The sequence below is a fragment of the Megalobrama amblycephala genome, linkage group LG19 (assembly GCF_018812025.1).
Source record: "Megalobrama amblycephala isolate DHTTF-2021 linkage group LG19, ASM1881202v1, whole genome shotgun sequence".
Classification (NCBI taxonomy): Eukaryota; Metazoa; Chordata; class Actinopteri; order Cypriniformes; family Xenocyprididae; genus Megalobrama; species Megalobrama amblycephala.
In genome coordinates this window covers 1,478,865-1,495,991 of record NC_063062.1, presented here as the reverse complement: position 1 = coordinate 1,495,991, position 17,127 = coordinate 1,478,865, and the positions used below count along the sequence as shown (strand labels likewise).

General features: G+C 36.2%; 2 protein-coding genes across 5 annotated transcripts in view; one reads left to right on the top strand and one right to left on the bottom strand.

Annotated features, from left to right (window-relative positions):
- LOC125253732 (meiotic recombination protein REC114) overlaps positions 1-751 on the top strand; it is a 72,711-nt gene extending 71,960 nt beyond the window's left edge. The window contains exon 8 of one of the 2 annotated variants that reach the window (XR_007181536.1): positions 71-720. Coding sequence is in view for 1 of the 2 variants with exons in the window: in XM_048167773.1 (XP_048023730.1) it covers positions 71-202 (132 nt within the window). In the remaining variant the exon portion in view is untranslated. Of the gene's footprint in view, positions 1-70 lie in introns of both variants that reach the window. The other variant, XM_048167773.1, reaches the window with a different exon arrangement.
- A 3,087-nt stretch (positions 752-3,838) lies between these two features.
- ugt5f1 (UDP glucuronosyltransferase 5 family, polypeptide F1) lies at positions 3,839-11,268 on the bottom strand. 3 transcript variants are annotated; one of them, XM_048167765.1, is made up of 3 exons: positions 11,128-11,268; positions 8,088-8,124; positions 3,839-5,561 (listed from the first exon to the last, which is right to left on the bottom strand). In XM_048167765.1, the coding sequence occupies exons 1-3, from the start codon at positions 11,254-11,256 to the stop codon at positions 3,955-3,957; spliced, it is 1,773 nt and encodes a 590-aa protein (XP_048023722.1). In that variant the 5' UTR covers positions 11,257-11,268; the 3' UTR covers positions 3,839-3,954. The 3 variants fall into 3 exon arrangements, with proteins under 3 accessions (XP_048023722.1, XP_048023721.1, XP_048023723.1); XM_048167764.1 differs by having other exon boundaries at positions 3,840-5,561; positions 8,088-8,127; XM_048167766.1 differs by lacking the exon at positions 8,088-8,124 and having other exon boundaries at positions 3,841-5,561; positions 11,128-11,181.
- Between the last annotated feature and the right edge of the window lie 5,859 nt (positions 11,269-17,127).

Sequence of the window (17,127 nt, the reverse complement as noted above, 5' to 3'; positions counted from 1 at the left end):
AACCCCTATTAAATCATTAGTTTCACATTACCCGTTTCAGACGATCACCGTTTCTCTGTCTCTTTAACAGGTGATCGGCATAGTGCTGCTCATTTTTATCTGTTTCGGACTGGTCGTGTATGTGATCAGAGAAAGCTGCCAGCAGGAGATGGAAACTCAAGATGCCAACGTGGCGGAGATGACCCTCTACAGCTCCAGCTGATAGCAGAAGAAAAACACTCGTGTCACAAGCCCTTCTGTAACCATCTCTTTACGTTACAGTGTTCATGTAATAGCGCAGTGAGTAACACACAAGAACATGTACTTACAGGGATGATTCAAAATGAAGATTCAGTCATTTACTCACCCTCAAGTGTGCCAGACTTGTATGACTTTCTTTCTTCTGTGGAGTAAAGGACACGTTCTGAAGACTGCTCGCTCTTTCACTGCAACTGAATGAATGAATGAGGACTGAAGCTGCTGAATGATTCATCCATGAATCACACTGATCCGATCGGGACGGGAAAACAGTCGGTGAACAATTTCACAAACAAAACTTTACTCTACTTTTATGGTGCCTTTTTAAAGTTTGAAAAATTAAATTGCATGGAAAAGAGCAAAAACATCACAATTATCCAGTAACACTTCACATTAGTTAACATGAACTAATAATGAACTGCACTTTTACAACATTTATTAATCTTTGATAATGTTAATTTAAACATTTATTAATACATTATTAAAATCTTGTTAACATTAGTTAATGCACTGTGAGCATGAACAAACAATGAACTCATGTTAACCAAGATTAGTAAATACAGTAACAAATGTATTGCTCATGGTTAGTTCATGTTAGTTAATACATTAACCTTATTGTAAAGTGTTATCAATTATCCTTAAGGAAGTAATAAAGTCATACAGCTTTAGATCAACAAGAGGGTGAGTAGTTAACTTTTCGGAGGGAACTAACACCAGAAAGGGGCCGTTTACAAGAACAGAGAAGATTATACGAGTTAAAAAAAAAAGTTTTGCATTGAGACATTATGACAGTGAAGCACTGCAATCCAACAAAATTGAATATATTTTTAAATGCATTAAAAATAATTGATTAATAATTGTTTTTTTTTTAATTAAATTCAAAATAAATTTTAAAAAGCGCTGTAATACTACTATGATGAAGAGGTGATAAATGTATGATAAAGTAATGAGAGCTAGAGGGAAATGTGCTTAATATTCATGAACATTGTCACAATGTAAAAAAATATCCTGTAAAGCCATTAAACACAGTAACTTTAACATCATACATACAAGGACACAGAAAGGGGCTGTTCACAAGGCTCACACGACACATTTTCATGCAGAAGAATTAATATGTGTTTTAACTGCAAATTTCTGCTATTTGCAACACTAGCTCATAGATTTCCAATGCAAATGCATTAATGCAAACATGCTTGTTAAAAACTAAAAGCCAAATGAAAGTCATTGTCTGTGTCAATCAGCAACAATCACAGATGCTGTCAACTGAGATGTTATGGAGCAACATGTAAATACATTTTGTTAGTGCGAATACTAGTGTAATTCATTATATTAGCAAATAAAACACATAAAAATGTGCAGAAATTATACCATTAAAGGCAATAACCTCAAGTATAATGTGCATCCTCTATGGTTTAATAGTGTAGAATAATTTTTGCACGTTTTTTCTGAGTGTCAGTGTAATAAAGCAGTTTGATTGACATGATAATTGCTGTTATTATAACATAAAACAGTGTTTTAGCCTTACAGTAATAGTGAAAATGAGTGATTGTACAGTCACATCAGCACAACAATCATGAGAAACCGGGGTTTAAACAGTTTGTTTAAGGATTCAGGAAATACTATGTAAATAAACAACCCATATCACTTTATGTTCCCATCATGCAATTGTAACACACAATATCTTTTGTTTGCATGTTTTATTTTTATATCTATGTGATGTTTCCGCATTTGAATATTACACTAGACTCTTTATATAGACGTTGTATCAGGAGTGCTCATGTACAAAATAAAATTATATATATATTCAATTTCAGTACTTCCTCGTGTAAAATAAAATACATTTTAATTGACTGTCATCCAAGCTCTGTTATCCTTGCAATCAGCTGTAATTGCTCGGAAGACGTGCAGCAGTGATTAAACACTGTCGGATATTAAAGCGTTTTCAGTCATTACAGCGGTGGAAGTGGGTTGAGCGTCACCTCTATTAGACTCGAGTCCCGCAGGTCACTGTAATACATCACCGTAATTACAGACGGGACAAAACCCCTCTAATGATGTGCTAATGGTTTCTGGAAGGGATAATAGTGGGAGAAATCATTTCAATCTTAAAGGCAACATGAAATCACATATTTACTTTCTTAATACATATCTTAATGTGAACAATTCATCAGTGAATGTTATTCTGTAGAAATGCTCTAACTCATGCAGTGTGAGCTACTGTTAATGTTAACATATAATATATAAATATATTTATGCATTGCAGAAATACATCACATTACAGACAACATTTAATCAGAATTCACATGGTAAATCTCCGTTACGTTAACTGAAGTTAAAAATGTTTTATTTTATTATTAAATTAAAAATGTTGATATAATCAGTAAAACCATATAAACAGGCCAAAAAAAATGGAGAGAAAAGCACTTATAAACAAAACTGTAATATATACACTGCTATTCAAAGGTTTGGAATAATTAATATTATTTAATGTTTTCTTCTGCTCACCAAGTCTGTATTTTTTTTAAATCAAAAATTGCAGTAAAAATGTTAAATATTTTTACAATTTAAAATAGCTGTTGTCTATGTGAATATATAGTAAAATGTAATTTATTCCTGTGATGCAAAGCTGAATTTTCAGCATCATTACTCCAGTCTTCAGTGTCACATGATCCAAACTAATATACACATTATATATATATATATATATATATATATATATATATATATATATATTACACACACACACACACAAAATACTGGTCATTTGGACACATTACTATTTTTAATGCCTTGAAAAAAGTCTCTTCTGCTCATCAAGGCTGCATTTATTTGATCAAAAATACAGAAAAAACAGTCAAATTGTGAAATATTATTACAATTTAAATCAGCTGTTTCTATGTAAATATATAGTAAAGTGTAATTTATTCCTGTAATCAAAGCTGAATTTTCAGCATCATTACTCCAGTCTTCAGTGTCACATGATCCTTCAGAAATATGATGATTTATGATCAATGTTGGAAACAGTTGTGCTGCTTAATATTATTTATAACCTGTGATGCTTTTTTCAGAATTCTTTGATGAATAAAAAGTAAAAAAAAAACAGCATTTATTTAAAATAGAAATATTTTGTAACAATACACCATTTAAAAGTTTGGGGTCAGTAATATATTTCTTTCTTTCTTTTTTTTTTTTTTGAAAATTTAAATTATTTTTGTAAGTAATATGCATTGCTAAGGACTTCATTTGGACAACTTTAAAGACGATTATTCAGCAAGGATGTGTTGAATTGATAAAAGTAAAGATTTATATATAAACACATACATATACCTTTATATATGTGACCCTGGACCACAAAACCAGTCATAAGGGTCAATTTTTTAAAACGGACAATATTTGGCCGAGATAAAACTATTTGAAAATCTGGAATCTGAGTGTGCAAAAAAATCAAAATATTGAGAAAATCACCTTTAAAGTTGTCCAAATGAAGTCCTTAGCAATGCATATTACTTAAAAAAATAAAATTGAAATTCAAAAAAATATCCTCATGGAACATGATCTTTACTTAATATCCTAATGATTTTTGGCATAAAAGAAAAAAAAATGTATATATTATATATATATATATATATATATATATATATATATATATATATATATATATATATATATATATATATATATTTATTATTTCCACAACCTTTCAAGACACCCTCAAACTTAATCTTGTTTTGCTCGTGTTCTTTTTGCACATAACCTGCAACATAAACATTTAATCACTTTAAATATAATAAAAACTATAAACGACACAATCGACACTAAGAGTGCTGCGACATCAACACTATAATACGAGTACCAGGGCATCTTATACGAGTCGGTGCGCAGGTGAGCAGCGCCTCTGTGTCTCATGACGAACTCGATCCAGAAGATGGCGCTGTCTAATGCTTTTAATGGCGTGTCCCTGTGGAGTCTGGACAGCTTCTGCATGTTCGTTCTGTAGGACGGCTCATTAAGCACTTCCTGTAAGGCGTCTTTGAATATACTTCTATCTATGGTGGCGATGTCCACAACCTTCGCTACACCTCTGTGTCTCATTTTGGAAATGTTATCATCCTGATCGAAAACAAGCGGCAGCCCGACTATTGGAACACCATGGTAAATGGCTTCAAAAATACCATTAGTTCCTCCATGAGACACAAAAACCTTGGTTTTTGCATGTCCTAGGAGATCATTCTGCGGTAACCAGTTAACCAGTAACGTGTTGTTGCCCACAGTCGACGGTCGCTCTCCGGTGTATCTCCAAATCACTTTTTGGGGAAGCTGAGCGAACGCAGCGGCTATTTCATCGGCTATGTCAAGAGGAAGCTGCCCAACTAACGTTCCTAAAGACATTATAATGACGCCGTGCTCTCCAGAGCTTTGCACGAAGTCCTCAAGATCCCTCGGAAGCTCTTTTGAGGGTTTGCATTGGAAACCGCCAATGTAAACGACATTTGGCATGGTTGGGCGAGGAAATTCAAAGACAAAATCCACCCTCATGAGCCAAATATCAGCAGCTTGGAATAATTCAAAATAGTCCAAATCAGGGCCGAAATATCGGCTGCACAAAGCGCTGTAATGAGGACCAACGGTGCGCTGGTAAAGGAAACGCCGAAATGTGTAAAACAGCATGTTATACGTTCTCTGAAGAAAAGTCATATGATCAGTCAGCTGGGAAGGCGGGAAGGGAACGTAGGACAGCGGAGACGGGGCTATTGTGAAATGAGCTTCTCCGTGAACAGTCCATCGGACGTTAAAGACGAGAGGTAGATTCAGATAGCGTGCGAGAACAACACCTCCTCCGTTCGCGGGATCGGTCAACATCAAGTCAAAGTTGGCCTGTTTGATCTGTTCTAACAGCGCAGGTTCCTTCTCAATTATATGAATCACCATTTCGCAAATCTTCCTGTGCATTTCGGAAAATCTGTCCTTGAGGTCCATGTCCAGTCTGAATCTGGTCCACGCCGGTTGCCGCTGGCGTTTGATCTGCAGTTGTTTAGAAACAAAACCGCGGTAGAACTCGTCGTCTCCTCCCAGTGAGAACGGGACGGTCATCGAGACGTAGTGCGGCGACGTCTCTGAGATGTACCAGCTGTCGAGGGCCCGGATCACGCTGATCTGATGGCCTCTGGAGTGAAGCTCCTGGATCAGAACATTCATGTTAACCCAGTGACTGCCTTCATGAGGAAACACCAGGACTTTCCCACAGTGCACTGGGACGGTCAGGGTTAGAATGATGCTTGAGATATAGATAAAATCCATCCTTATTGGAGGAGTGCAACGTCTTTCTGAAAGACATAAACAGCGGATGATGTTCAGCATTTATCAGACAAGCTTTTGCAAGTCTGTGGGATTGAATAGCTTTAACCCTCTGGTGCTGTTCAGTCATTTTTGACCCAAATGTTTTACGTTTAGTTTTTTTACTTCATCGGTACAAAACTTGGTAAAGGTTTTGGCACTTGCTTTGTGAACACAAAAAAAGGACATGATTTGAAAAGGTTAAATGACACACTTGTATTGTATGCGGTCAAAAATTAGCGCATTGGAAATGAATGGGACGTGAATTTCATCTAGTGGAAGCATTTGGTACTGCAACCAAACACATTCTTACTGAAAGCTCATTTTTTGAGATATCAACCTCAAATTTGGAACACAACTTGTTTAGATTTAAGGCTTTGATTTTTCTAACAGTTTTAGAGTAAAACATGTTTTGGAAAATATATAATTCATAAAAAATTGTATTTTTGTGCATTTTTCATAACAATAAATTTAAATTCACAGCAATTATCTGCCAAGTGTCGTCTCTAAAAAGAGACCAAACTTCATTCTGTTGCTCCAAAGCTTTTAAGATTTATGACGGTTTAAGTTGGAAATTTCATTTTCAGGTCCATGCTCAAAAAGTGAATAAATGGATTACAAATACTGCATAAATATAATTTAGTACCATAAAATCCCCTAAAAATACAAAAAAACATTAAATAAAAACATTATTGAACTAAAATATAGTACAATCATTTCATTGAAAAAAAAAAAAACACCTGAACAGTACCAAAGGGTTAAAGTGAATTTCACAGAAATTACCCAAAAATACAGTAAAATGTTGTTTTCTGGACACATTAATAGTGACACAAGGTACCTGGACAGGATACAATTTTTTTCCCCCACTTTTCCAAATCTTCACATTCTGTAAAAACTGGTTAAAACCGTAGGAGTAAAACAGATGCAGATCTTACAGTATATACAGTAATCTTATATGAAGGTTCAAGGTGGCAGAACACTTTATTTAAAGGATTAGTGCATGTCTTTCTTTCTTCAGTCGAAAAGAAAAGAGGAAAACATTCCAGGATTTTTCTCCATATAGTGGACTTCACTGGGGTTCAACGGGTTGAAGGTCCAAATGTCAGTTTCAGTGCAGCTTCAAAGAGCTCTACATGATCCCAGACGAGGAATAAGAGTCTTATCTAGAGAAACCATCGACCATTTTCTTAAACAAATAAACATTTATATACTTTTTAACCACAAATGCTCGTCTTGCACTGCTCTGCGATGAGCCATGCATGACGTAATCATGTTGGAAAGGTCACGTGTGACATAGGCGGAAGTACCGATCCAGTGTTTACAAAGAAAACATGCAAAAAAAGTCAAACGGCCTTTACTAAAAAATGCAAAACAATGTTGTCGGATGAAGTGGAGTTTTTCGCTCTACTGTGGTACTTCCACCCGTGTCATGTGTGACCTTAAAAAGTATATAATTTTTATTTATTTATTTTAGAAAATGTCTGATGGTTTCTCTAGATGAGACTCTTATTCCTCGTCTGGGATCATGTAGAGCTCTTTGAAGCTGCACTGAAACTGACATTTGGACCTTCAACCCGTTGAACCCCAGTGAAGTCCACTATATGGAGAAAAATCCTGGAATGTTTTCATTAAAAACCTTCATTTCTTAATTTCTGACTGAAGAAAGAAAGACATGAACATCTTGGATGACATGGGGGTGAGTAAATTATCAGGAAATTTGAATTCTGAAGTGAACTAATCCTTTAAGAGCAATAATCATTTCACTTTAATCCAGGATGCACAGCAGATTTGTTACTGTTTTAACAGAATCTGATCTTTCATTACAAATTTATTCATCCTTTTGACACTCAGTGCTTCAGTTTCTCTGCCTGGTGAATTGTTGATTTGTTTCGGCATGTGTTCTGACACGCTGTTCTTGCACAACCTTCATGTGTGTCACCAGGAAACACTATTTCATGCAGTTTTATGTGGTTTTAGAGGGATTTGGGTGGTTGCACATTGTATTATTCATGTATAAAAGTTTCCCCATTCACCAAACATCTACATAAATATGGATAACATGAATACAAGTCAACATGAAAATAAATCACTCTATTTACGTTCTTATAGTCTTACTGTGAACATCAATACACATTCATTTAAACATAAAAACTTGCTCCACATCTTTACTTTATCTTCATTATCTTTCCTTAAGAAATGCATCAGATTAAAGAGATAAAATGGTTTGCAAATGCCGTTTCATACTGACTTTAAGAGAAATAATTCACACAAACCCTGTTGTTTATCTGGTAATGTACTAAAAGTACTTTCTCTGGGAACAAACTCAAGGTTTATTCAAAACATGTTTTATGTTGTCTTGATAATTATACTGTTTGCATATGCAAAAATACAAACACTGTAATCGGATTTATGGAATATTTTAGTGCAAGCGTCAAACTGTCCTGTTGAATTTCATCTAGACTGCATTTAAAGGGCCAGTTCACCCAAAAATGAAAATTGTGTCATCATTTACTCACCCTTGAGTTGTTCCAAACCTGTATGAGTTTCTTTCTTCTGCTGAACACAAAAGAAGATATTTTGAGTAACCAAAAATACTACGGAGGTCAATCAACTGTTTAAATGTCACTGGCACAACCTCATATCACAAGTGCTGTCCTTGTGTAATCAGACATTCAAAACAAAACAACTAATTGACATCACTTCCTGTTGGACTGTTGAGGCACATTTTGAGCAATGTTACAAAAGGGACGTGGAAACCCAAGACAAAATCAAGCAGCAAGTCAATCATCTGCATCCCAGATTAATATATTTCAGATGGGTTTTTTCAAATCAAGATGTTCCTAACAGTGAACCTTAGACTTATTTAACCCTCATGCACTGTTCCATATATCATTTGAAAGCTTTCAGACCCCAGTTTTCATATTTGGAGACTGATTTTCAAAAGAAATGACAGAGCAATAGAGACTTTGCGATAGATTCTTCATTTGTGATGTGGTGCCAAACTATAACACGTGCTCTGATTTTTCCGTATATGTTTTTTTATGTGTTTTAGGGATTTAATTCAAATGAAATATTAACATTACACTCCAAACGTCTTCTGAATAGGATGTCTACTTCATAAATATTTTGAAAAGTATGGAAAAATATGGTTCAGATCTATGGAAGTAAATTAATGCCAAATGTTTTTGAAATAAAAAGCTTGTTGAATTGAACTAATTGAAAAAAATATATGCATTACATTAGCTGTGCTTGCATTTTGATGCATTGTATTTTTAATGCTTGCATTTTTATGGGCTGAAATTCAACATGGCTGTATATTTAAGCTGTGAATATTTCAATTCAAAATTTTCATGACTAAAAATTCAATAATTTATATTCACCTTTCAGATTTCACTTCCAACATATTACTTCTGTTTAAAAATACAACTTAAAAAATTCGATTAGCAATTTTCGGTCCACTTCCACAAATTCAGTGGTTCAAATTCAGCAGAAAATTCAACATTTCACATCGGGGAACTGCAGGCAGTCGTTAATGCGTGTTGACGAAGAGCAATGCAACCTCTATGATATTTTATCATATTTTTTTTTAATTAGTGCAATTCAACAAGCTTTTTATTTCAAAAACATTTGGCATTAATTTACTTCCATATGGATCACTCAAACCATATATGGAAATCAAAGCGTCACCGGTGGAGCCTGAATGCCATCTAGTGGAAAGGTTTGGTACTGCACATGAAAAATCTTACTGAAAGTTGTTTTTTTGAGATATCAACCTAAAATTTGGCACAGAACTTGTTCAGATATTTAGCTTTAATTTTCTTGAAGTTTTACAGTTGAACATGTTTTGTAAAATATATATTTTATATAAAATATAAAAAATATCATATATATATATATATATATATATATATATATATGTAAATATACACACATGTTTTAAATTTTTCTTTTACAACTTTTTTTTTTTTTTTTTACATCTACAATAATCTGTGAAGTATTCCCTTTCAAAAGATGAAGTATTCAAGATTTTCAACAATTTTGGAAATTTTTAAGTTAGAAAAGTAATTATCTATTCTCAAAATGTGGGACAATTAACAATTAAAAAATAAAAAGCTGTTAAACTCAGTAAGACACTGGCACTTCAGGACTAGAGTTGAGGAGCTCAGCACAGAAGTTTATTTATTTTGTTTATTTTGGGTCTGTAGTTGATTTTGAATGGCTGTCTATACGGGTCAAATTGACCCACGAACAGTAATAACGTATATAATTTCTGTATGCACATTTCACAACATCAGCATGTTGAAACTTTGCATGCATGTTCAGGACCCTAAATGAGAAAAAGTCACAAAATTTCAAGAAAAACAATGTAGGTTAGACAGTATTTCAGACAGACTGAAAAAAGAAATGACAGCTCATTTTTGCAATATTGTTTTGTATTGAAATAAGTAAGGAAAAGCTCTTTTTTTTAGCTTTACAGAGTAGTAAAAACTAAAATAACAAAATATAACCATGTTATTGTTTTGGGTCTGCCTTAGAACATCAAAATATGCGAATCAAATTGACCCGCGAACATTGCAAATGTAATCAAAATTTAGTGTGCATGTCAAAATACATCAGTGTGTTGAAACTTTGCATGCATGTTCATGCCCATGAATGAGAAAAAGTCACAAATTAACTGATGTTTCTGACAACTCAAAAATCAAAACAGGTCAAACTGACCCGCAACAGCACACGAGGGTTAATGTTTACAGGTGAATTTTATATCTGTCATCAATGCATAATCTATAAACACAGAGATCAGTCGCCTGCACCACACTAAATGAGTACTAATATCGCTTTAAATCAATCTGCATAGCCATATTAACACATCCTAATGATCTACAAATTATGAAATGTGATGCATATGATGTATTTGACAATAAACTCATGTCCAGCTCATTGCAAACTTATGATTGTGTCATAGTTATATTGAACCCCGTGCACTCATTTACAAATCATTACCATAGTAAATAAACAATCAATAAAACTGTGGTTACTTGGTATCAACTGTAATTGCTCCCAATAAAATAAAATTAAAATAATGACAATTTACATAAAGATAATGATATAAAGACCATATATTGGTGCATTTTACAGTAGTAGCTATGGTTAGCATGCTATTTTGTTGTTAAGTCTTGATGTAAACAAGAACATCAGCGTTACTGACAGACATAATAATGAAGGGAGTTCAGTTCTTTCAAGGAAAAGTGAATTCTATTTCCGGAAGTAAGTGTCAACTCTCTCACTTACTGCCCTCGACAACACTTTGTTTTAGGAGGAAAAACACTGAGCATTTAGTGTGTTCAACACATGCACCATGCAAATGCAACATTAAACACACAGTATCAGTCCACAGACAAACAACGACCAGATTGGCGCGACTGACAACATGGAAGCTCATTTCTGACGGAACGATGAATGTTTCGGAAATTTTCACTGTCCAAAATTGAGCTTGTCCATCTGTAGATGTGTGCAAAAGCTGTTATTGTTTTTAACAAATGAAATAAATGAACTTACCAGCCGAACAGAGAGTGACAACAGTATAGCAGCGAGCTCGAGAGACACGCTTCTCTGTTTGGGTGCGCGGAGGCGGAGCTCATGAATATTAACTACGTCATGTCCATGATGATTGGACACTCGCATCATTACTATTCATAAGATATATTTCTATGTTATTCAGCACAGAATAATATTATAACACTCTAGATAAAATAAAAAATAAACAAATAGCGATGAATTTAAATAAACAGTAGAAGTCTATAGCAGGTGCATAAATAATTCACATAAATACTTTTTTAATCTTTATTTTTATTTTTTATTTTTTTTATTAATGCTGAGTAACATAAGAACATTGTCAAGGAATTGCATACAAATACACACATTTAAAAAAAAAATAAAAAAAATAAAAGATGACATAAGAATGCATACACTATCATTGACATGTAAGGAAAGCTTTTAAATACATGTATTTTCTTTAAACATTTCTTCATAATATTTTATAAATTTTAGAGATTTTTTGTTATTTATATAATGAAGAGATTTGAGAAGTGATATTAATTCAGTTTTGAAATGGGGATAGGATGGAATATTATTTGCAAACTTTTGTTTATGAATAAAGAATTTACCATATAAAATAAAGAAATTAACAATGTACTCAAGGGGTCTATTTTTGTCATCAATATAATAAAAAAATACTTTTTTAATCTTTGGAACCGAAGAGAAAATTCAGTGACGTCATATTTTAGTGATGTTTTGAAATAGTGACTACCTAAAGAGGAAAAAAATCTTTTAATAGATTTTGGGATTTCAGTTGCTTGTGTAATTACACAATTTCTATTAACCTATGAATTGATATCAGTTTTCTTGTGTTTGTGTCATTTGCATAATTTTTATGGTGTACTTATGAAGTGCCCTACTCAAATGATTATAATGTACTGTTAAAATGCAGATTTTGATTTTGTAACAGAATTTTATTTCCAGCCATTCTTTAATAATTCTCAAAATATAGAAGAGACCGGGGCTAGTTGTCACACAGGGGTGTTTTAATATGTTAATGTTTTAATCAAATGTCCAGTAACACAAATGAGTGTTTTCTCTATAGCAGTGGTCAAAACTGTCATAAATTAGAATTATTTTTGTGAATTCTCTTCTCCAAAACAAACAAATACATAATATCATGATATATTTTTGTAATATTTGCTGGGTATCAAGTGAACACAATAAAATCATATGGACATACATTAAGATAAGAGTCACTATGATGAAGGATTATGTGGAATATGGTAGTCTAGCTCTATACAGAGAATATTTTATTCTATCGTGTTACTTTACCATGTATTCTAATACACAAACATGCCTAATGACAAACTGAGTCCAGAAGAGGGCGCTGTCTACAGTGTCTCTATGGAGACTGAACAGTTTCTGCATGGCTCTGTAAGCACTTCCTTTACTAATATTCTCACTGAACAATGAACAACATAACTTACCATTAGTCTGGCCTCTCCAGTAGTAAATGAAGAGTGATGTTGTCAAAAAACTGAAAATTTTTATTAGAAAATGAAGAATAATTATAATGAGAGGAGAATATCATTACAAATGTAGGTTTGAAACAAAACTAAAATTTCACCATATTTATATTTATATATTTTTTTAAACAAGCTTGTTGATAAACAAATGAACAATACTGGCAAATTGTGACAACATGCCCCGTTATTGTATTTTTATCTGTAGTCAACACTTTAAAGTTTAAATTGACTTTCAAAAACAAAACAACAATGAGAAATATTCATTGGAGTAAAAAGTGACAAATTTGATCCAAGATCTCTGTATAATTGATCACAACATGTATTCTTTATTTCACGGAGCCCGTTATTTCTGCTTTAAACTAATACACAGCAAAATCCCAGAGTTAAATCAACTCTGCTCAGAGTGCATATGGTCCTTCTCTAAATAGTGTTAAAATAACAGTGAAGCAGAGTTAAAGTTAATGAGATAATTAAGCAATTAATTAAGTAATGATTGTGCATTATTGATGAACACCTGCTGTTAACAAGCAGAATCACTGAAGAAATAAGAAAAAACTACAACTGACTTCAGTCACAGCCTTATTAATTGCTTAATTATCTCATTAACTTTAACTCTGCTTCAGTGTTATTTTAACACTATTTAAAGAGGGACCAGATGTAATCTGAGCAGAGTTGATGATTTTGCTGTGTACATTGTTTAAACTAAAGCATAGCTAACTGCATGATTTGAACAATTGTGAAATACATAACTTCGGCTCCTCTGATAACAGATCATCTATGTAATGTAGACACATGCATTTTCTGTAAAGCTGCTTTGAAACGATATGTGAAAAGGATAAATCTCCATGTCAGAAATATCAGATATAGATTCAACCCGGACGCCGAATCCCTGCCAGAAGATCAATCGTCTCTCAGCCTGAGAGTTTACTGGGGAAGAAGTGGGAGATGAAGTGATAAAAAAGAGCAGAGTTTATTGATTAATCTCAGTTGCATATGTTGCATATTTTACTTCTCAATGCTCTGACTTCATCTGACCAGTACAATTCCAACAAGTGTTTTTATACCAAGGGAAAAATACTTGAAAACCTTGAAATGGAGACATTCTCTCGTGAAGACAAACATCCCTTCAAACCACACAATCAGAAGATTGAACAACTATAGCAAGCATTGCAAGAGCAGGGAAATAAGTAAAATAAAGTATAAAATGACATGAATAATAATAATAATTAAATGATCAAATGAATAAATGTAAATCATACAATAATAATATGAATAAATGATAAATCAAATGACAGCTGCATAAATGACTAATGATTATGAAATTAAACATAAAAACAAAGAGAATAAAACAAAACCAATGTACACTCTAAAAAATGCTGGGTTAAAAACAACCCAAGTTGGGTTGAAAATGGACAAACCCAGCAATTGGGTTGTTTTAACCCAACGGTTGGGTTAAATGTTTGCCCAACCTGCTGGGTAGTTTTATTTAACTCAACTATTGTTTAAAAATTACTGTATTGCTTAATTAAAATTAACCCAAAGTATGTTGGAAATGAACATTTATTAATGTTCAATGAATAATTATTAAACAATAAACATTTATTAAATTGCTTATTAATAAATTTATATTAATAAACTATTAAACTATTCAATTTATATTAATAAAATATTAAAGCTTATTAATAAACATTCACCTTTTGTCTATTATTGTTGCCTCTAATTGCATCTGGTTTTTAATTTCCCAACTATTTTGGGTTTATTTTAAGCTAGCCATATAGCAATTTTTAAACAATAGTTGGTTTAAATAAAACTACCCAGCAGGTTGGGCAAACATTTAACCCAACCGTTGGGTTAAAACAACCCAATCGCTGGGTTTGTCCATTTTTAACCCAACTTGGGTTGTTTTTAACCCAGCATTTTTTAGAGTGTATGTTTGCTTTCTTACAGTAAAACACAAGGGTTGTTATTGAAAACGCTGAAATGATGCAGGACTCGTCCAGGATTCATCTTGGCCAGTTAACATGTTCTCTGTGTGGAAGATGTACAACAAATCAACTGTTATATTCATTATTTTATGTCTATTATTAAAGAATAAACATGCATGAAAATATGCAGTCAAATAGAACCATGAAATCTGAAAACTGACAACTTCATCTTGATAATGTCTGTTCAGCTAAATCTGGCAAATGTGCATATCTTTATTCAATTTGCACTTCTTGCAAAGAAAATATATTTTTAGAGTGTAAATAGAATCGTCTCGGTTACGTATGTAACCCTCGTTCCCTGAAGGAGGGAACGGAGACGTACGTCAGTAGTGACCGACGAATTGGGATATCGCTTAGAGAGCCCTATCATCTTCGTGTAAACTAAAACAAGCCAATGGAATTGGCGTGCGATATTTGCATAATGCGCACCGCCCCCGACAGGTGTATATAAATAGGAAGCGGATGCAATCGCACTCTGTTTTTCGCTGAGGAGACAACTGGTGTCCGCACTACAGCGAGGGTACAGAAACTGTGGCGACGGGACGTACGTCTCCGTTCCCTCCTTCAGGGAACGAGGGTTACATACGTAACCGAGACGTTCCCTTTCAGTCGGTCACGTTCGACGTACGTCAGTAGTGACCGACGAATTGGGATCCCAACTAAAGCGCCACAGTTACGAAACCCCTTCCAGTGCCCAGCGCAAGCTCAGCCGCCCATAGCACCGGCTGACGGTGAAGGGGGCGAGCTTACACCGAGAGAGTCTACTGCTGTCTAACCAATACCCACTAAGTAAACTAGACTACACTGGGGAAGCGAACCCGTAAGGGACGCTGCGGAGACCACTACCTACCCAATGGGGGAGGAGTTTACGTGGGAAATACACACATGGACTGGCCCGGGGGGCAGTACGCATATGGAGTCCCTGGGATGGCTCCACCTGGTAGGGGGAGACTCATCTGACAGGTGACAGCAGAGCTGGCTCTGCTAAGGGAAAGACACGGACTCGGCCCGTAGGGAGTTTTAAACCGTGGAAAATACACATATGGGACCGCTCACGTAGAGGGGTCACGACATATGGGCCCCAGCCAACAGACAGCGTCAGCGACGGATGTAGGCCTGACATCAGACACTCCGCAATGTCCGAGCCGAAGGGGGAGGCGGAGGAGCTCGACAGGGTTCGCCAAGCGGGGAACACGACTGGAGAGAAGTATGCACGTATCCGGCCAGTGGCGGGAATGGCATTGCAAGCCGACACTTAGAGTGGGTACAGCACGTCTACCGACTAGTGGATGCGAGTACACGTGAAGATACCGGCTCTACACGTAGGCTATAAAACCTAGCGAACGTGTTGGGTGTCGCCCAGCCCGCAGCTCTACAAATATCTGTCAGCGAGGCGCCATGAGCCAGCGCCCAGGAAGAGGCCACCCCTCTGGTGGAGTGGGCTCTCAACCCGAGCGGGCAAGGCACGCCCTGGGATTCATACGCCAAGGCGATGGCATCCACTATCCAGTGGGCCATCCTCTGCTTGGAGACAGCCTTTCCCTTCTGCTGGCCTCCGTAACAGATGAAGAGCTGATCTGAGGTCCTGAAGCTTCGTGTTCTATCCACGTAAACGCGCAGAGCGCGGACGGGACAGAGCAAAGCTAGGGCTGGGTCTGCCTCCTCCGAGGGCAGCGCTTGCAGGTTCACTACCTGATCTCTGAAGGGAGTGGTAGGAACCTTGGGCACGTATCCAGGCCGGGGTCTCAGAATAACGTGAGAATCACCGGGCCCGAATTCTAGGCACGTTTCGTCGACCGAAAATGCATGCAGATCCCCTACCCTCTTCAGGGAAGCCAATGCAACCAGAAGAACCGTCTTAAGAGACAATAGTTTCAGGTCGACTGATTGCAAAGGCTCAAAGGGATGACCCCGGAGAGCTGTGAGAACCAGGGTCAAATCCCAAGAGGGTACGGAGGAAGGGCGAGGAGGATTTAATCTCCTCGCTCCCCTCAGGAATCTGACGATCAGATCGTGTTTCCCCAGGGACTTACCCTCAACTGCGTGGTGATGTGCGGCGATAGCGGCAACATACACCTTGAGGGTGGAGGGAGACAGCCTTCGCTCCAACCCATCTTGCAGAAAGGAAAGCACGGATCCGACCGAACATGATCGGGGGTCCTCTCGGCGAGAGGCGCACCATTCGACGAACAGGTTCCACTTCAACGCATAGAGATTCCTAGTGGAAGGAGCTCTAGCGGAAGTGATGGTGTCTACAACCGCTTGCGGGAGATCACTCAGAACCTCCGCATCCCGTCCAGGGACCACACGTGGAGGTTCCACAGATCGGGACGCGGGTGCCACAGGGTGCCCCGTCTCTGAGTCAGGGGGTCCTTCCTCAGAGGAATCGGCCAGGGAGATGCTGTCGCGAGGAGAATGAGGTCTGAGAACCAGGTCCGAGTGGGCCAGTACGGAGCCACTAACAGAACCTGCTCCCCGTCCTCCCTGACCTTGCACATGAGTTGTGC